At 54.5% G+C, this 20090-nt stretch overlaps 7 protein-coding genes across 7 annotated transcripts; 5 read left to right on the top strand and 2 right to left on the bottom strand.

Moving 5' to 3' along the window:
- Positions 1–216: 216 nt before the first annotated feature.
- LMH87_007299 (uncharacterized protein) lies at positions 217–853 on the top strand (the record flags this gene model as incomplete). The annotated part of the gene is made up of 3 exons (XM_056192363.1): positions 217–370; positions 688–706; positions 799–853. 3 exons carry the CDS (start codon positions 217–219, stop codon positions 851–853), a joined length of 228 nt encoding a protein of 75 aa, XP_056060591.1.
- Positions 854–3415: 2562 nt separating this feature from the next.
- On the bottom strand, positions 3416–4950 carry LMH87_007298 (uncharacterized protein; the record flags this gene model as incomplete). Its single annotated transcript, XM_056192362.1, has 2 exons — positions 3416–4535; positions 4595–4950. The coding sequence occupies 2 exons, from the start codon at positions 4948–4950 to the stop codon at positions 3416–3418; spliced, it is 1476 nt and encodes a 491-aa protein (XP_056060590.1).
- A 730-nt stretch (positions 4951–5680) lies between these two features.
- On the top strand, positions 5681–6036 carry LMH87_007297 (uncharacterized protein; the record flags this gene model as incomplete). Its single annotated transcript, XM_056192361.1, has 2 exons — positions 5681–5692; positions 5755–6036. The coding sequence occupies 2 exons, from the start codon at positions 5681–5683 to the stop codon at positions 6034–6036; spliced, it is 294 nt and encodes a 97-aa protein (XP_056060589.1).
- Positions 6037–10436: 4400 nt separating this feature from the next.
- Positions 10437–14777, top strand: LMH87_007296 (uncharacterized protein; the record flags this gene model as incomplete). The annotated part of the gene is made up of 1 exon (XM_056192360.1): positions 10437–14777. One exon carries the CDS (start codon positions 10437–10439, stop codon positions 14775–14777), a length of 4341 nt encoding a protein of 1446 aa, XP_056060588.1.
- A 681-nt stretch (positions 14778–15458) lies between these two features.
- On the top strand, positions 15459–16505 carry LMH87_007295 (uncharacterized protein; the record flags this gene model as incomplete). The annotated part of the gene is made up of 1 exon (XM_056192359.1): positions 15459–16505. One exon carries the CDS (start codon positions 15459–15461, stop codon positions 16503–16505), a length of 1047 nt encoding a protein of 348 aa, XP_056060587.1.
- An 819-nt stretch (positions 16506–17324) lies between these two features.
- On the top strand, positions 17325–18386 carry LMH87_007294 (uncharacterized protein; the record flags this gene model as incomplete). The annotated part of the gene is made up of 5 exons (XM_056192358.1): positions 17325–17366; positions 17426–17584; positions 17636–17742; positions 17805–18121; positions 18196–18386. 5 exons carry the CDS (start codon positions 17325–17327, stop codon positions 18384–18386), a joined length of 816 nt encoding a protein of 271 aa, XP_056060586.1.
- An 89-nt stretch (positions 18387–18475) lies between these two features.
- On the bottom strand, positions 18476–19991 carry LMH87_007293 (uncharacterized protein; the record flags this gene model as incomplete). The annotated part of the gene is made up of 4 exons (XM_056192356.1): positions 18476–19060; positions 19132–19386; positions 19466–19749; positions 19814–19991. The coding sequence occupies 4 exons, from the start codon at positions 19989–19991 to the stop codon at positions 18476–18478; spliced, it is 1302 nt and encodes a 433-aa protein (XP_056060585.1).
- Between the last annotated feature and the right edge of the window lie 99 nt (positions 19992–20090).

Here is a 20090-nt window from a genome sequence, read left to right as displayed (position 1 = left end):
TCGAACGACTCATGAAAATTTTCTTCATAAAATTGCGCTGACCTGATACCCGGCAGTGCAAGCGTAAACCTACGCAGGGACGCACTGTTCGTTGCACCCCCCCCCCCCATCCAACTTCCCCGCCTTTCGCCACCGCAAAATGACTCTTGTTTTTTTGCCCAAATAAACATTGGCGCAGCTGGGTACAAATTACTCGCTCCCATTGGATACGTTAAAATGAAGAGCGGGGGAGGCGAAAGCTCAGCTCTTTTCGCACAGACGCGAACGGCTTGCGCGGGGAAGGACGACGAGAACCCACAAAAGAGCCTCGGCCTCTTGGGCGAGTGTGGGAGCTTCCCCTCTTTCCAGTCTTCCGAACCTACCTCTGCACGTACGAACCTTGTCCACAATAAACCCTCTTGGCCACGCGGGGATCAGCAGAGTGTCATCGTCGCCGCCCGTACAATACACCGCACATTGTGCATTGGTTGCGGGGGAGCCAAGATGGCGACTTGCGGTGGTGGTGGTGGTGGGTAAAGGCAAAATAGAAAACATGGGGAAGGCGGACACAGGCACGATATTGCCTACGTGGCGATAGGTCAAAGTTGTGTTTATGATTCCTGGGGAAAACGGGTCTCGCTTATCCGCGCAATCATCTAGCAAGTTGTCTTTCAACCTGGGGAAGTTGATTTACATTATTTGGCAAAGGTGGTAAATCTCGCCTCTGGTACGTCATTCACCAAGTACACGGCGCATTGCCAGGATGCTGGACGGCCAGGACTTACTCCAAATAACTGACATATAGCCGGAGACATATAGGCGATGCAGAGCAGAGCCTCCTTCTCTGGGTCTCTGTACCACTCGAGCATCGTGATGAAGGGGGGTGTGGTTGTGGCTTGATGGCTTGATGGCTTGATGGCTTGACAGGGCTAGGGACCCGGCACCTCGCACCACACGGCTGACCGAGGCAGGCGTAATACTAATATTAATGAGGAGACGCCCGTGAGGGGGAGAGGTGGGCAGCCCGTCCAAACGAGGCGTCGCAATTGCGACGATACGATGGCGCGCCACGAGGGAGCCTGTTGGTGATGGGCGACGCCCCGTTTAATCAATCTACTACGGATGCTGCACAGTGACGACAGCCAGCAATGTCGTAGAAAGATGTCAATGCACCGGTCTTCACGAGACGATGTCGAACTCATTGTAAATTGACACAACAGGTCTGCAGTGAGAAAAGCCTACGTGGTGGGTGTGGTGCACGTAGCAGCGCAGTCGGATGCCTAATTCGTCAGTCCGAAGAGGAAAAAAGACGCCACACAAGGCATCGTAAGGCAGGACCGGAGAAGCGGCGCATCTATGCATCTCTATATCCGCCGTTTTTTACCCAGTTTTTGAGGCTCAAGGAGCTCCCGGCTTGCCCAAAAGCGCAAGAGCCACCAAGGTGTGTCGGCTGACATGGACAATTGAGGCTCTTCATTATTGCTTCGCCCCGCAAAAAGCGCAAATTCTCTCGTCAGGTTTATAATTGAAATTTACCCCGCGGGGCCCCATGGGGGGGGGGCTGGGCACCTAGGTAAAGGAAGAAGTCGGAACGATGATATTGGTGTTTGGCTATTGGCTGCGATAAGGTGCCGGCTGCAGGATCAGAACCAAACCCCGGTCGCGAAGCTGGGGGATAAGAATGACAGGACCTGGGGGATAAGAAGGAAACTGGGGGATAAGGCGCAATTCCCATAAAGAAGAAGAAATCAGGCTGCGCGCGGGGGTTCGCAACTGCACATCGCTGCATTATTATGCAGACAAGAGAGCAAGGAAAAGTGAAGTAAACATGGGCTTGTAGGTAGAGTGCGGAATTCCACATGCAAAAAAAAAGACCTGGATGTGGGCAGCCGAGGAATCTAATATAGAATCACGACAATCACGACGCCAGCCTCTCGTTTCCTTGCTTTCTCTCCTCGTCGACAGCTTGTCGAAGATATTGATCATCCAATGCGCTGGACATCCACCTACTGAGTAGTCATCCGCTACGGGCAATTCTACCCAAACAAGCTCTAGCTAGCATGCTAGCTTTTGCGCCGGTGGTGGCCGGGTTGCCCGCTCTATTGTTAGGGGCGTTCGGTGGTACATCCAGATTTGCTCGTTACCGCCATTTTCTTTAGTTTTACTGGTACCAGTAGGCGCGGATCTTACTAAAAAGACGATGTGTTAAAAAGACGCACTACTGCGACATAGTTATCTTCTTCCATTATTATCAAGGCGTCATGTTTGTGCAGATCTGTGAGCCGGCGCGCCGTGATTTGGGTCGTATTAACGCGAATTGGCAATATGCCCATGCGGGACGGTTGACAGGGAACGGCAACACTTCCTCAAGAGGGAACCCAGAAGCGGCCGATCTTTCCAAATAGCTGGCAACAGACCAGCTAGCTAACGTGGCTAGACAAGGGCTTTCTTTCCTTCATGCACACTCCCCCCCTCTTCCAATGCAGCCCAACAGCTAGCTAGCTGCATCTGCGATGAATTTTTTCTTCTTCTCGTGAGGGGAAAATAGGGCGATGGCAACTCCGCTGCAGACCCGTTGACATGCAATACTCATGCGCAAGGCCAAAAGATAACGCACTGTAATTTCCGCGTTCGGACCAGGATCGTGAGAATGGACTCTGCTTCCTGTGCTCAGTTCTAAACCAGCGACCGTTTAATTTTGGCTGTACGAGACCGCCCGCCGCGGAAGATTGAGATTGACGTCAGTGAGCCCTGGCTATTAGCGCAAAAGAAAACCCTCCCTGCGTTGTCCACAGGCAACGGTTCGGCACTGCTAGTTAGGCTTGCTGGCTTGATGGGCTTTGTTAGCGGGCGTGGTAGTGTGCTTCGTTAGCTCTGCGAGGCTTGCGCAGGTTGGTGGTGGGTGGTGGAGGGGGTGTGGGTGCTGCAACGCGGCTCGGCTTCACATGGACCGATTCGCTGGGGTTACATGCAGAAAAACATGTGGTTGTGCGAAAAATGGGATGGACTGGTGTGTGTGTGTGTGTGTGTGTGTGTGTGCGTGCTGCCAGAGAGAGGCAGTCAACCCTGGCACACGATGAGCCATGGGCCCATGGCTGTCAGTGTAATGGCTGTCTAAGACTGTAAGCGGGCACTCCTACTAGGTTCATGGCCGACAGTCGGCCAATAATAAACATGGCAAGACATGATATAGGCGAACTGACTAGTGAACCGAGACATGGCGCACGCAAGGGAGAGCAGATTCGGATTTGCAAAGATGCGTAAATTCATCATCATTAAGATATTCTAACTATATTGATATCTTCCATGGCCATTCGACGCATAATAAACAATAGAGGCCCTCTCATGCAGAAAAAGTAAATGGGAAATAAATAAATCACAAATTAACAAAATCAGTAGTTGGCAAACCCTGCGTCATGAGATGCGGGCCAGACGATTACTTCTTCTGCATGGCCTTGAGCTTGAGTCCAAGCTTGACCATGTTCCACATTGCGTTGTCACCTAGCAGGGAGCGCGATTCCAGGCCAGAGCCAGAGTCGATGCTGCGCGCCTTTTGCTTGGTCCAATGGCCGGCAATGCCGCCGAGGAGCGTCTGGTTGGCAAAAACGTTGGAGATGATGTTGATGAAGTCGGTACCGTTGTTGGGGCCGTCGCCGGTAATGGCGCCGCCGCCCTTGAGCAGGCCGCTGAGAATGTCGCTCAGCAGGGTGACGACGGAAACGTTGACGGTCAGCGGACGCTTGCTCAGAATCTCCTCTAGGAACGTAATGTGCTCGTCGCCGACCACAATCTTGCTGGCCGTGGCGTTAAGCTGCACGACACCCTCGCCGAGGGGCAGGGACTGGCTGCCGAGGAACGAGCTCAGGTTACCGACAATGGTATTGAGGTCGATGAATCCCTCAAACGACTGTGTGTGGTTACCCGGCAGGATCTTGATGCCGGCCAAGCTAAAGGTGCCAACCTTGAGGTCGCCCGACGTCACATCCAGTGTAATATCTCCAAAGGACAGCGCGAGCGGGCTGACATTGGGAAGCATGAGATCGCCCTTGACGTTGACGCCATTCTGGGTCGGGAAGAGAAATTCCATCTTGCGAATTTCGAGTCCTTGAAGCTTGTTCAGACCCTGCAGCTTGATGGTCTTGTCCAGGCGAGGCTCCGATTTGAGGGCGCCGAGAGAAATGACGGCCTTGGTACCACGGACGCTGAGGTCGTATTCACCCGGTGCATCGTAGAAACCGCTGAACCAAGACGTCACGGACGCCACGTTGGTGATGGGCTGGACCTGGTCTGTGATGCTAAAATTGGTGTTGCCGCCGTCGAGCTTCAGAGGGGGCACTTCAACGGACAGGAAAGGGTCAAACTCGGGCGCGCTCTTGTCGTAGAGTTGCAGGACAAACTCGTTGGTCTTAGCCTTGAGACCCGGGGGGATGCGGAAAGAGCTGTCAAGGGTGATCTTGAGTGTCTCGGGCCCAACGACGTCCAGTGAACCACTCCGGACGGGAAGTGTCTGCTGGTTCACAATGAGTTGGACAATGGCAGGCAGCGCGACCTTGAAGCTGTTCACAAGTTAGCGTGCCATTCATTCAAGTGTGCACAGAGGCTATGGGCTACTTACACAATGGGCAGCAGAATGGCAAGGAAGATGATGGTTCCCAAGAGATACCACTTCCACTTGTGCTTGATATGCGCAGTACTCCAGTCTCTTCCTTTTCTCGCGGCGCCGGCGACCTTTTCTCGAGTGAGCTCGCGGCGCGGGCTGTTCTTGTTGATGATGTGGTCGTCTGTGTCGGCGGTCGACGCATTCTCGAGCGGAGGCAAATCCTCGCCGTCTAGCTGCTGGCCAGCATGCTGGTTGCTGCCGCGGCCGTTGCCGTTACCGCCGGTAACACGCGCGGTGGTGGCCTGGTGAGTGGTGGCGTGGTACGAATCGACATCACTGTCGTGATGCTCTTCCCTGAACGCGGACGCCATGGTGAAGCGACGTTGTTTCCCGCAGAGTAACAGGCTGGGGAGGGACAATTGAGGTGATGCAAACGCAGAGAGAGGATCGCGAGTGGAAAGGTAGCAAGTTGGGGGAGGGGGGGTGATGTGGTGTAGCGGACGCTAGCTGTACCTAAGGTATTGCCAGTCGCAGCGGTGCTGTGTGGTGGATTCAATTGCAGTGCGGGGAGCGGACAGCACCAAGAGAGAGAGAGAAAAACGCAAATCCGGGGATACAAGGGCTTCACAGCGCGAGGGAAAGGTATAGGTAAAAAGCAGAGAAATTGCCTTGGCGGTCGCAGCCAAGCTGATGAAGTGAACTGAAAACTGCAGCGAGGGCGAGATGCGCGACCAAAGCGAGGACGGTTATTATGGGGGGCGTGGGCTATGCGGATGCAGTGCGGTTGCAGCGCTGCAGTGCTTGCGGCGGGGGGGCCGGGCAGGTGTGGGTGGGCACCGAGCACCACAATCTGGTCCATGAGAAAATTAAAATACAGCGCTTTTCAGTGGATGACAGTTGTGGCGGACGCCCGTCCCAGCTTAACCTTGCAGCGAGTCTGGGGCAGCCGAGGCCTGGAGCCTCCACAAGCCGTCCTGCAGCCTGCAGGTGAACCGGGGCCGGCTGGGGGAGGGGGCGTGTGGCTGCAAGACACTCAGACGCTTCAATGGTTTCGGAGAGACTGCCCAAAAGCTCGTCTACATTGCCTAAATATAGGCAACTATGCGCAAGATGGTGAGAAGCACGAGGGAGATGATGACGTCGAGCGATTGCTGATAACAATGATGGAATGGCAGATTACGATGTACGCCATCAACCACCCAGCCAACAGTCTACCAAACGCAGCAGACTCGACAATCGACCTCCCAGCACGCACGACGTCGACCTTGGCAGTAAATCGCAAGATCTACCAACTGCCAGGCCCAGCTTTCTTTACCCCGCACGGCGACAAAATTCAATCAGGCAGGATGACGAATGGGGATCTTGCGGGCCTGGACCAGGCTCGAGGTTGTCACCTTGGCGGGCGGTCAATGGTCATCATCTGTAAAGAGGAGTGCCGCGGCTGGCGTCGAGTCTGATTTTGCCTGTGCTTCTCCGTGCGGGGGAGCCGGCGAAGAAAAACGGCCTTGCACCTTGGGATCATCACCAGCCAGTTGCGTGCCCGACCAGCAAGGTAATATTTCATGGCCCCCGCCAGTCCCAGTCCCAGTGAGGCTGGGGGTGGGCATGAAAACGGAGCCGCAGTGGACTCTCTCATTTTCCTCATGGCCGAGCCCCGACCAGGATGCAGATCTCGTAACGAGTCATAGCTCTCATAATATCTACTCACTGGCAAGGCACAGAGAGAGAAGCGGTTCTCGTACGAGCGCCGGACCACTAGCCCCAGAGCTAGCTTGGCCGCTAAAAAGGAACAGAACCAGAGAGAGAGAGCTGTCATGCAAGCGAGAACGACGTCGATGACATTTATGGATTACCTGCATGGTCATTGTCAACGCCAAAAGCGGAGCGGCGACGAAGCCTTCTGGCGGCCAAGCAAGATGCCCAACGTGCGGCTCGTATTAATAAATAGTTTGTGTCTAGAGAAACAAGCGAAAGCCCATCGGCCTAGGCCGGCAGGCATCGCGAGCCCAGTGTGGCTGGCCGCCGGCGTCTTTGTCTCTTTTGGCTGCTGGTCGCGCGTCTAGCGATCTCCGAGACACGACCAATCACCCGCAACTTTGACTATGCCCCCGTTGGTCCAGGCATCTGTTTCCATCTCAAGTGTCTAACAACAACTTGTTTCTCTGTTTATGTTTCTCAGCTTTTTCGTTTCTCTCCATCTCTGTGTCATGTTAGTGGAGAGTGAACAGGCCGAGCCCATTGTGGACTCGCCCCTGGTGCTGTCCAATCAAGCACCCAGCCTGTCAAAGACAATGCCCACTGAAGCGGCGTGCCGGGTCAACTCTGTGCCTGCGGTGGCCGGTTGGTCTTGTTTTGGCTGGCGGGAGAGCAACAAGGCTGCTGGTTGTGGAAAATTAACGAGAAGTCGAAGGACAGGCACCTGGCACCAAAAGAGTCATGCCCAAGCGAGCCACTTGCGCTGGGCTGAGAGCACGGCGAGCTCCCATTGGTATGGCGTGCCTCTTGGACAAGGCTGTTGGTGGTGGCTGTCTACAGTCTATCCAGTTGCAGCTAGTCTGTGACAGGCCGCCCGCTCGTGGCTTGCGCTTGAATAAACCGCCACCGGTCGTGCCTTGAAGGCTAGAACGCCTCAACAACGACACGGGACCTTGCCACAACTGCCAAGCACTGTTTCCCCAGCTTTCCGCGGAAACAGTAAATCTTAATAACTCGATTAAAAATCCCCCGTATTAAAATTTACAGATTTGCTTAGGGTTTCTGCGCGCAAGACCATGATGACGAGCTGCAACTGACTAGAATAGAGTTGGCGCCATTGAGCCGCTTGTTATGCTAGAAACCGGGCTTGCCGGATTTGTGCAAGGACGCCGATTTGCAGCGGAGCCTCATTGAGGGCAGTATTTTCACATTTATGCAGCACAGAGGATGGTCAACAATCAGTGCTGCAGCAAGTGACGGCTCATGTGCGATCAAGCTGCCTTGGGCCTGACTGTTGATGGATGCGCTTCACAATGCGTTTTTCACATCCTCAAGGGTAGCGCGGCTTGCAAAGCCAGTATGGAAAATGACGAATCACTAGAGCTGTTTTTGGCTCGACGGACTTTGCCGTTGCTAGGGCTGGCAGCTCATCTACCAGGGCCATCGAGCCTACAGAGCCTACAGATGTAAGCGAGCAGCACCAGCGAGTTTGGGAGCGTTCTACCGAGTACTCAGTAACTTCCGGGCAAAGCAAAAAATCACTAGCTTAATAGTCGCCTGCTGCGCATGCCGCTAGCAGCCATCTTGGCGGAGACGCCGCCGCCAGTAGCAGGCAAAGAGAGCGTGGCGTCGCCTCTTGTGGCGACGACTGAAGCTGGCTTTCGGGCTGGCAATGGACTAGCGAGGGCAGCTGAAAGGGTCGCCTTTGTTTCGCAGACGCTTCCATTCCTGTTCTGAAGTAAAGTTTGCTTGAGCCGCAAATCAGACACCCGCGCTGTTGGGACGTGCGAGGGAGGGATAGTACTGGTAAGTGAAATTTCTAGATGAGAGGAGGGCCTGTCTGTCTTGACTCTTGACTGGCCGGAAGCAGCGTGGTTGCGACCCGGTGCGCATCCCAATCTCCACAGAAAAGCGAGACATAATAATGAGATGGAAAAAACTAGAAATGGAACAAGCTGTGTGATGGAAAACACAATGGAAATTCTAAAATTTGAGAAGAAAAGGAAGAAAAAACGTGGCAGCTGGCCGAGTTGCCATGTCCTTGGATTTGGAATGGTATTAGTTTACTGCTGTTATGATTGTCGCGGCAGAAACAAAACGTCACGATGTTTCCACTCTCTCTATTGGATGCACAGACTTGCTGCAATGACTAGCGAGTGTTGGATAAATCAAGCACCAAGCACGCACCACGAAAACTTTTATCCCGCACCTTGCCCTGGCAATATCGTACTGTTATTATTCGATTTGCAGTAATAGGTCGCCACTCGCAATGGCAGGAGCCAATGTTATGCGTAACCCTGGCCCAGTAAGATGAGAGGGGCGGATGGTGGGATACGTTATTAGTGGTGCTGAATCACCGTGCGCGGGCTGGGCAGCTCTCCACAAAGCGGACGATGCGCGAATGACGGGCTGCGGCCCCGGAGTGTGCTGAAATGCAGAGGAAAACTCTGCTGAGAAGACGAAATAATACAGGGACAATGAAAAATAAAAAATAAAAGCCAATAATGGGGAGGCTGTCATTGGGCACCTGCTTTCCCCGCCTTTGGTCATGAACCGTCCGGGGGAGGAGAGAGAGTGAAAGCGGGCAGCCGTGGGCGGGCGTCCAAGACTGGGCGTCACAGGCAATCGATATAAGGCAAAGCAGATTTCACGAGCATTTTTGGCCATCGACAGCCGACTAGAAAACGCCATGATTACCACATTTGGCAATTGATTTTCCAAGATGCCGAGGCAGCGTAGCGGTGGCTGGTTCGGTTTATTGTTGTTAGTGCCATGCAAGTACGAGGTGGTCGAGAGATGGGCGTGGAAATCGACCTTCTGGCGCACTACTGCAAGGCCGGGCCTGCAGCGGGTGGAACACGGCCAATTGCCCGCAAAGAGAGCTGCAGTGGGCATTGATGCTGCAATAGCAAGGCAATACGATGAGCAAAATTGCAGCATTGTGGTGGAATTTGCAAATATTGATGTGCTGGTAGAGCGACGGGCCAGCATGTGTCCTCTGTGTTTTGCAGCTCTGGCTGGCAGCTGTCAGAGTGGTAGCTAACTTGCCTCAGTTCCCAGCTGCCAGCTGCCGTCGTAAAATCATGCAAACGCTGCGCCCAGCCAAGGCCACCACCAACAACACCACCAACTCGTTTCCCCTCCTTCATCACCACATCACCAGCATCTGCACCCACACTTCCATCCGCGCATCTCGTCTCCTCGCACCGCTGCACTACGACTACTCAGCTACACGACGCCACCCAACTGCCCATGCAGCAGCTTACACTTCCCAACTCTGCCGTCCTCGACGCTAAATGCGTCTTCTCCACCGCACTAGCTTTGTCCACACACACTCACACCCCCATCCACACCACTGTGGACTCGCCTCCACCGACACCGAGTCCACCTCCGGCCGTCTTGTTGCTGCGCTGCTCGGCTGCTTGGGCTGCTCCATTGCCTTGGCCAACGGCCTATCACAGAGCTAAAATGTCACCCCAAGACCAAAGCAAAAAGTGTCATGGTCAGTAAACTTGGGGAAACCTGGGGGATTGCCCACGGTCTCCGCGCGCACTCCCTTCCTATTTCGCTCTCTCTCCACCGTCCTGCTCCGGACCCAATGCCTGCCTGGCTAACTGTTTTTCTTTCCCACTAGGCGACGCCGATCCAGCAAAGTTCTCGACCTCCTCCTCCTTGTCCTGCTCCGGGCCTGCTCGTCCGCACTCTCTCGCTCGCCCATCTCTCAGTCATTGTCAACTGCATGGCCCTGGCACCCCAGTTCCGAGGCTCTGTCTAGCCTTCTCCGCTTCTCTCTACCACACCTCGCACCACAACAATCGCCGCATCGCACGCCCCCCCCTGCCTGCTCGTCGACACACAGACGCACGCCTAGGCACCTTGCCTTGCAAGCCCTCCTCCACCGTTCCCTCTCGTGCGCTTTGTGCGGATTCGAACCCGGACTACTCTGTCTCTTGCTATTCTCGGATATCCACCCGCTCCAGTCCTCTCATTACATATCTACTCCTCCTTCGCCCTAGTCTCTTTTCCTTCTCTTGCTGGCTCCTCTCTTCTTCTCTTACACCTCTTCATCTTCGCCAATTGTCTTGTCTAGGTGGGAAGCCAATACACCAGTCCAGCAAGACAGCTTCCTCTCTGGTGAGGCAAACACCACACAACCGCAACCATGAGGTGGACTACATTCCTGGTGGGAGCCGTTGCACCCGTAGCCATTGTCGCTGCTGGTCCTCGCACCCAGTCCCCCCCGGAGGCTACAATTGAGGATATTCTTCAAAGCAGCAACCTCGACGAGATTCTCGCCAAGCACAACCTGGCCCTCGTCCCCCGTAGTCAGCTCACCGATACCCTGACGGAGTTGACCGCGCTCCTCAAAAGGCAGGAGCACTACGACCGCGTTGACCCCAGAGTTTCTACGCTTCTCCGTCGACAAAATGCCACCAACGCACAGTCGGGCACCACTGGCTCCGCCTCGAGCAGTGCGCCTCTTGGTAACCAAAACGGTCTTCTCGACGGTCTCCTCGACCCCCTCAAGGATGGCATCCAGGGCATTCTTTCCCCCATCACCGACTTGGTCGACGCTCTCAAGGCTGTCACCTCGCTTCTCACTCCTGAATTCCTCGAGGCCCTGCACGACGGCATTGTCGGTCTTGCCAAGACCCTGAGAGACCCCATTCCTGACAAGATTCGCAACATCGTCACCGCTGGTGAGCCCATCATCAACGAGGTCGGTAAGCTTGACTTGGCCAGTCTCATCCAGCAGCTCGAGCCCCTTCTCAAAGAGCTTGGCGGCCTCGATCTCGCTGGCCTGTTTGAAGCTCTTAAGCCCCTGCTTTCCGGCGATGAGATTAAGAAGATTATCAGCATCATCGATGGAGCTGAGCCGCTTGTTGCCAGTCTGGGCAAGCTCGACTTGGCCACTCTCATCGATCAGCTCGAGCCTCTCCTTAAAGAGCTTGGCGGCCTCGATCTCGCTGGCCTGTTTGAAGCTCTTAAGCCCCTGCTTTCCGGCGATGAGATTAAGAAGATTATCAGCATCATCGATGGAGCTGAGCCACTCGTTGCCAGTCTGGGCAAGGTCGACCTCAGCAAGCTATTTGACCAGCTTGGGCCTGTTCTTGAAGCCCTCGGCGGAATTGATCTCAAGAGCCTCGTCGAGGCTATCGCGCCTCTGCTTACGACCGAGACTATTCAGGGCATCGTGCTTCTGCTTTTCAACGCTGAGCAGCTTCTTACTTCGGACTTTGTTGAACAAACTCAGTCACTCATCTCCAACGCTGGGCCGCTCGTCGTCTCGCTCGGCAAGCTTGACCTGCCGACACTTCTTGACCAGCTGCAGCCTATTATCAAGGAACTTGGTCAGCTTGACTTGAAGTCTCTGTTTGACGCCCTCAAGCCCCTGCTCAGCAGTGAAGTCATTGGCAAGCTCGTTGATATTGTCAACGGTGCCGCGCCTCTTATTGACAGCCTAGGCAAGCTTGATCTTCAGGATATTCTCAACCAGCTTCAACCAATCCTGAAGGAGCTCGGCCAATTGGACCTCCAGGGCCTCTTCGAGGCTCTCAAGCCTCTCCTCAGCAGCGAAGTCATTGGCAAGCTCGTTGATATTGTCAACGGTGCCGCGCCTCTTATTGACAGCCTAGGCAAGCTTGATCTTCAGGATATTCTCAACCAGCTTCAACCAATCCTGAAGGAGCTCGGCCAATTGGACCTCCAGGGCCTCTTCGAGGCTCTCAAGCCTCTCCTCAGCAGCGAAGTCATTGGCAAGCTTGTTGATATTGTCAATGGTGCCGCGCCTCTCATTGACAGCCTCGGCAAGCTTGATCTTCAGGACATTCTCAACCAGCTTCAACCAATCCTGAAGGAGCTCGGCCAATTGGACCTCCAGGGCCTCTTCGAGGCTCTCAAGCCTCTCCTCAGCAGCGAAGTCATTGGCAAGCTTGTTGATATTGTCAACGGTGCCGCGCCTCTCATTGACAGCCTAGGCAAGCTTGATCTTCAGGACATTCTCAACCAGCTTGAGCCAATCCTCAAGCAGGTCGGTCAGTTGGATCTTGCAGGCCTCTTCGAGGCTCTTAAGCCTCTACTTAGCACAGAGACTATTGGCAAGCTTGTTGACATTGTTAACGGCGCTGCTCCTCTGATTGATAGCCTCGGCAAGCTTGACCTTCAGGACATCCTCAACCAGCTTGAGCCAATCCTCAAGCAGGTCGGTCAGTTGGATCTTGCAGGCCTCTTCGAGGCTCTCAAGCCTCTGCTCAGCACAGAGACTATTGGCAAGCTCGTGGACATCGTTAATGGCGCCGCTCCCTTGATCGATAGCCTCGGAAAACTTGACCTCCAGGATATTATTAGCCAGCTTGAGCCAATCCTCAAGCAGGTCGGTCAGTTGGATCTTGCAGGCCTCTTCGAGGCTCTCAAGCCTTTGCTTAGCGCAGAGACTATTGGTAAGCTCGTTGATATCGTCAACGGCGCCGCTCCCTTGATCGACGCTCTCGGCAAGCTTGACCTCCAGGATCTCATTACCCAGCTCCAGCCAATCCTGAAGGAGCTTGGCCAACTGGATCTTGCAGGCCTGTATGACGCAGTTAAGCCCCTGCTTAGCCCTGACACCATCAAGAAGCTCGTCAACATCGTCAACGGCGCTGAGCCCCTTATTGCCAGCCTCGGTCAGCTTGACCTCAAGAAGCTCCTTGACCAAGTCGGCCCTCTACTGGATGAGCTTGGTCAACTGGACCTCGCCGGTCTTTTGGCCGCTGTTAAGCCACTTCTCAGCCCTGATACCATCACCAAGCTGGTCAACATTGTCAACGGCGCTGAGCCCCTCATCGCTAGTCTGGGTCAGCTCAACCTCCAGAAGCTCATCAGCCAAATTGGTCCTATTCTGGATGAGGTTGCTCAACTTGATCTGCAGGGTCTCTTCGAGGCTCTCAAGCCCCTACTCAGCCCTGACACGATTAAGAAGCTCGTCAACATCGTCAACGGTGCCGAGCCCCTCATCGCCAGTCTCGGCCAGCTTGATCTTCAGAAGCTGCTCAACCAAGTCGGTCCTATCCTCGATGAGCTTGGAAACCTCGACCTCAAGGGTCTCTTTGATGCCCTGCAGCCCCTGCTCACAAGAAACACTATTCTTGGAATCATTGATTTGCTGCAGAACGCCGAGGATCTGCTCACAGCCGACTTTGTTGTCGATACCCGTGCCCTCATCAAGGGTGCCAGCCCTCTCCTCGCGAGCCTCAGCAAGCTTGACCTCGACAAGCTCATCACCCAGCTGGGTCCTGTCCTGGACGTCATTGGCAAGCTCGACCTCAAGGGTATCATTGATGCCCTTGCTCCCCTGCTCACCCCTGACACCATCAAGGGTCTCGTCCAGCTCCTCGCCAACGCCGAGTCTCTGCTCACTTCCGACTTCGTCAGCCAGACCAAGTCTCTCATCGGTGGCGCCCTTCCCCTTATCGATGGTCTCAAGGACGTTGACTTCAAGAGCCTGCTCGCGCAGCTTTCGCCTCTACTCAACGCTCTCGGCAAGATCGATCTTAAGGGACTCCTTGATGCCATCAGCCCTCTTCTTACTCCTGAAGCCATCCGTGGTCTCCTCGGACTTCTTGGCAACGCCGAAGACTTGCTCACCGGTGACTTCGTCAAGGACACCAGAGGTCTCATTGCTGGCGCCGGTCCTCTGCTGGCTGCTCTCGGTGGTATTGATCTCCAGGGTCTCTTCAAGCAGCTCGGACCTCTTCTTGATAGCATCAGCAAATTGGATCTCGCTGGCATCATTGACTCTCTCTCTCCTATCCTGTCCAAGGAAAGCATCCAGAAGATTGTCACCCTCCTTACCAATGCTGAGGACCTCTTGTCTGCCGACTTTGTCACGCAGACCAAGGCTCTCATTGGCGACGCCGGCCCTCTTCTGGAAGCCGTCAAGCCTCTGCTCGCAGCTCTGGGTGAGATTGATCTTCCTGATCTTCTCAAGCAGCTTGGTCCTCTTCTCAAGCAGCTCAGCCCTCTGCTGGGCGCTCTGGGCGAGATTGACCTCAAGGGTCTCCTTGACGTTCTCAAGCCTTTCCTCACGCCTGATTCGATCAAGAAGGTACTGGGTCTCGTGGGCAACGCTGAGGATCTCCTCACGGCCAAGTTCGTCAATGAGACGTCTTCTCTGATCAGCGGTGCCCTGCCGCTGGTCGAGGCCCTCGACGAGGTCAACATTCCTGAGCTCCTTGACAGCCTCAAGCCTCTGCTCGACATGGTCAAGCCTCTCATCGGTGCTCTTGGCGAGATCGACCTCAAGGGTCTCATTGAAGCCGTCGCGCCTCTGCTGACCAAGGAGACCGTTGCTGGCATTGCTACGCTGCTGCTCAACGCCGAGTCTCTTCTGACGTCTGACTTTGTTAGCCAGACGCAAGAGCTGATTGGCGATGCTACGCCGCTAGTTGCTACGATTTCCGACCTATTGCAAGCCATCTTCTCGGCTCTGTCGGGCGCCACTGGAAGCAGTGGCGGCTCGTCCTAAGCCAAAGTGAAGATGGGGTTTCTTGCATGAAGGTGCATTTGCATATATGATTTTTGAGTATTTATGGTTTTTATATTTTTTGGATCTTAGATGATTTTTACATGAAGCGCGTGGGGCGGGAAATCTCCCGAGCCCCCAACCCAAAGTTTGTTTTTACGACTGCAAAGGATAATGAAAGCCTTTTTCTGGTGGGAAGACGAGATGAAACAGAGGAAGAAATGAGATGGCCCTTGCCTACGGGAGGGGTTGCATGTCTTGTACATGAATTAATGAGTCAAGTAAATATTTAGCTGAATGCTAAGAATATTTCTACCACCTTTTACTATCTGTGCTGACTGTGACTGTGGTGTCTTGGTCTTTGGGATGCCTCATACGTAAACCGTCTGCTTGCCAACGAGTAAGTAGCCTTGGCCAAACTGAGCCTTTAGAGGCGTAATGCGTCCGGGTAAGTTACCTCTTGCGCTTGTAGAAGCTCTCTTTTTCAGGGCTGACATAGGCCCACGCAATCTGCCTACCAGCCTTGGTTGACCCTCATACATCTGCGCCACACTGGGCGTTTCGCCAGGCTGCTTGACACAGCTTGCTATAAAAACAAGAAAAAAAAATGGCTCCGGCGAAAGTCTCGGGGGAACACTGATTTTCCTACACCAAATTCCAACCAAACACTTGAATCAGGAAGAAATGCCGACCGTGACCCGTCAATCCCGCATTGTCGGCGCGCTGCTCGGCCTCCACGCCGGCGACTCGCTCGGCGCCACCGTCGAGTTCAAGAGCCACGGCTTCATCAAGGCCACCTACCCGCCCGGCCGCGACGGCGACGACCGCCTCCGCGACATTACCGGCGGCGGCGTCTTCCAGTGGCCCGCGGGCCACGCCACCGACGACACGGACATGACGCGCGGCGTGCTCCTCGCGTACCTCGACTGCCTCGCCGGCGAGCATCACCAGGAGGACGACGTGGCGACGCGCGCGGGCCGGTACTTTCTCAAGTGGCGCGGCGGCGACTGGCCCGGCCGCAAGCCCGGCACGCGGCCCGTCGACATGGGCGCCGCGACCGAGGACGGCCTCGCGCGCTTCGCCAAGACGCTCGACCCGGACAGGGCGGGCGCCGGACCCGGGCGCGCCGGCAACGGCAGCCTGATGCGGTGCCTCCCGACGGGCCTCTTCCGCGCGGGGGACGCGGAGCGGCTCGTGGCGGAGAGCGTGCGCATCAGCAGGATCACGCACGACGACGCGCTGTGCACCGTCTCCTGCGCCGTGTACAACGCCATCGTCGCCGAGCTGGTCCTCGGCAGCCCTCCCACGGCCGCCGTCGACGCGGGGATCCATCTGTGCCGGGAGCTCGAGCGGCCGCAGCCGCAAAAGGACCACGGCAAGAAGGCATCCGTGCTGGGCGCGCTGAAGCTCGGCACGCAGCTGCGCCTGCGGGGGCTGGCGCAGTTTGGCCCGCCGCCGGCCGCGATGCCGGGCGACTGCGGCGGCTACGTGCTCGAGTCGCTGTCGGTGGCCGTGGCGGCGCTGCTGGACCCGCGCTGCCTCGAGGACGTGCTGGTCGACGTGGTGAGGATTGGAAAGGACACGGACACGAACGCGGCGATTGCGGGCGGGCTGCTCGGCGCGCGGGACGGCGAGGACGCGATCCCCCGGCGGTGGGAGGACAAGCTGCAGTTTGGGGGCGAGTTTCGGACGATTGCGACGAGCATCCTCCGGAGCCAAAGCAAAAAGTGATGTTGAGAGTGGTGGGACTTGTAAATTGTACATCCAACATTGACGATATAACGCCAAACAGTATCATGGCATTAAAATCTCCCCGTGTCCGAGGCACAGACAGTCTGTTATGAAGATGTCACTGTAACATGGACCTGTTGGAGAAACTTTTGGCAGCGCGAGTCTGGCTTTACGTGTACAATCATCGCCCTTTGCAGATAATTTCCGTCAAGTGCCGGCTTGACTACTCATCCATTGAGTTGCTCGTTGACCCAAACGGTGGCACTAATAAAAAGTCGCCGCTGACTGGCCTGCAAGGCATAACAATCATGTGCTGAAAAAGTGTAGACGAAACAGATGATGCGGCTGGCCGGGCCGGAGAGTGCACCGTACATTAGCTCACTCTGCGTACTCCGTACATGGCTAGTAATTAGCGCCACACCCGGATCTGACTGGTTCCAAACTGTCTGGCTGCCAAGTTTGCTTGCAGCAAAGTAAACTGGCAAGTTTCAGCGAGGCCTGTGGGGCCGGATCGGCTCCTTCGCAGTGCGGTTTACGATATCAACATGGCTTCCATGTAGCCTTGAGCCTCACAGAATTACAAAGAATCTTACAAATGCATTGTATACAATAAAATATCGGAGATGAGTTTGATGCAGAATTATTAAGCCGTTTCGTTGTCATCGCAGCCCCGCGAGCCACTTCAGTCACGTATAAGTGCAGCCTCACCACTTACAAGCCCATCAAAAGTTTCACCCACTACCATCCAGACGAAAACCACCCAACACACTCAATACACTTTCATAGAAATTTCAACAATTCTCTTGAAATCCTTTCAATATGGCCACTTATCTCGTTACCGGTGTTAGCCGTGGCCTCGGGGTATGCCCACCCATCGTTCGTTTCTTTTGTGACTCGACCTCGTTTCTGACTTGTGGCAGTTCGAGTTTCTGAGGCAGTTGTCTGCTGAGCCAAACAACCTCGTCGTCGGACTCGTCCGCGATCAAGCCGCAACACTTGCCAAAGTCGAGGCTGAGCTGGCATCTCCGAGCAACGTCCACATTCTCCAAGCAGACATTGCCGACTACGCCTCGCTCAAGGTATGCGGAAGCTCGTTTCAACCACGTAAAATTGCTGACAAAAAGTTGCAGAGCTCCGTGGATAAAATTGCCGACATCACTGGCTCCAAGATCGATTACATCATTGCCAATGCTGCGCTCGTTTCCCGCTGGTCGGCGTACAAGGACATTGGCAGCCTGTAAGAAAAGTCGACGTGCTGCTGGCAGATGTGCTCTCCCCTCAAGCTAACTCCTCGACAAGTGGCAGCGACCCGGACGGCCTTGACAACGACCTCCGACGCTCATTCGACATCAACGTCATAGGCAACATCCACCTATTCAACTTGTTCATGCCATTTGTTCTCAATGGTAGAGTGAAGAAAGTCGTTGCCCTGTCCACCGGCATGGCTGATCTCGATCTCGTCAACGACTACTCGATCCAGGTGGGTGCGCCCTACTCAATCAGCAAAGCGGCCTTGAATCTTGCCGTGGCAAAGTTCAATGCCCGGTACAAACGAGAAGGGGTCTTGTTTTTGAGCATTTCCCCTGGATTTGTTGAAACGGGCCAGGACCAAGATGGTAAGCGGCCTAAAATAAAAAAAACACATGTGCAAAATTTTGGCCAAAGAAATATTCTGACAACAGAACTTTAGCTACCGAGGAGGAAAAACGCGAAACCGCCGCAATGGGCGCTGCTTTTGCAAAGTACGCACCGCATTTTACCGGCCCGGACACACCGGAGGCTTCGGTCAAAAATGTCTTGCGGGTTATTAGCACAGCGAGCGTGGAAACAGGACACGGCGGCGCCTTCATCTCCCATCTCGGAAACAAGCAATGGTTGTGAGACGATCAAGAAGAAAACAGGGATCGAGTTCTTGTGCCGGTAGGGCTTGGAGCGAGAGCAACGCGCTGCACCACAGGCAGCTATTTTATTTAAATAAATGTAGGTAGTCTCTTACAGGAGCTGATCAAAGCGTTGAGCATCTCCATGTATCCAACACGTGCAGCAGAGCCATCTCTCCTCAGGTCTTCTTGCACCCACGCAGACCTTGTCATGCCTTTTACATAGGACATCGCTTGAGTTGAACTTATGCGTTCCGTTCTGGAGATGAGCTCGAGTATGATTCGTCTTTGGTTGTCTGTTCGCGCTTCACACCCCAGCAGAAGCATCGGCAGAGGATAACGCAGAGCATCAAGTTCGGACAAGTACCCAAAAGCTTCATCAATCAGGCTAGCGACCTTTGTCGACGTAATATTCCTGGAGGTATCCGTGAGCCTCCACAAGTATAGCAAGACGGAGAGCCCGAAGGCAACGACGGCTTTCTGGTCCTCGGATACGGCTAGCTGCTGTTCACGCAGAGTGCGATATGTCTCCTTAAGCTTCGACTCGAGCTCCAATGCATACTCGCCATAGCCACTAGAGGAGCAATGCGAAGGAGTATGTGCTTCTGCTATATCAATCACCTCCCTAAGCAAGTCTAGCATAGCCGTCGGGGGGTTATTAAGCTCGGCGACAATCTATAAACATAATTAGTTCATGAATAAAAGCCCGATGGTTGCTTGCGGAAGGGGCATTGAAGTCAGCATACATGATCTCGGGCACAAACAGGAGGCAAAGCAGCGTGGTGCCCGGCATATTCTGCAAACGCAAATTCTGCAGTGTTCTCACGTCGCCAATGACGGAGGCCAAACCTAGCCATAACTTCATAGTACTGTGCCCAGCCGACCACGAGGTTGAGGTCGCTGCCAAGTCCAGGTCCGTCGAGAACGTGTGTTTTGATGAGGTGTTTGGCACCACAAACATACCATAGCCAGTGATAGGATGTTCCAGCGTTCTTTTGCAGCTGAAGAGAGCACCGAGAGGATTATTTGTTAGCCGAGAAGTAGAAGAAAAAAGGACCAGTGGCTCTTTCTGTTTTTTACCTCGAATGTGCAAAGCAATAGACCACAAACTACATGCTGAGCCGCCGCGATGCTGTTTATGTCGCCTGTAGCCGAGCTCGCGAGTGCACCTAGAGCCCGGACCTTGAGATGAGCACTCTGCTCGTTGGGTCCGTCACGATGCAAAGCCGAAAGTGCAAAAATACTCTGTAAAACCGCGGCTGTGGCAGGAGTCTGGACCGAGAGGGCCATTCTCAGCACGAGCGAGAGAACATTGCTAGTCTCAAAGCCGAGGACGGTGAGGGACTCGGATGCCATGGTCTCAACTGTCAATGTGTCGCTTTAGTGGGCTATCCATCCTACCCCATCCTGCACAGACCAAACACTTACAGTAGCGAAGCAGAGTTCCCAATTGGGCGTTGAGCTGATATGGCATCCAGTTGAAAAGGCGAGGAGACACCAATGGCGTCCTCAGGTATTGACGTCGATCAGCGTCCAGGCATTTAGCCAGAATTGATTCTTGATTGTCGATATCAAAAGCCATATTTGAGTTTACAATGCCGTGCATCTTTGCCTTGTCTTCTGGCATGACTTGCCGATAATACGCATTTGCATCACTAGAGTATGTGTTTACCCATGCTTGCTGGGAAATGATCGGTCCTGCGGA

This window comes from Akanthomyces muscarius, chromosome 1 (genome assembly GCF_028009165.1).
Source record: "Akanthomyces muscarius strain Ve6 chromosome 1, whole genome shotgun sequence".
NCBI classification, from domain to species: Eukaryota; Fungi; Ascomycota; class Sordariomycetes; order Hypocreales; family Cordycipitaceae; genus Akanthomyces; species Akanthomyces muscarius.
The sequence above is the reverse complement of the archived record's forward strand: the minus strand, read 5'-3'. Positions and strand labels throughout refer to the sequence as shown.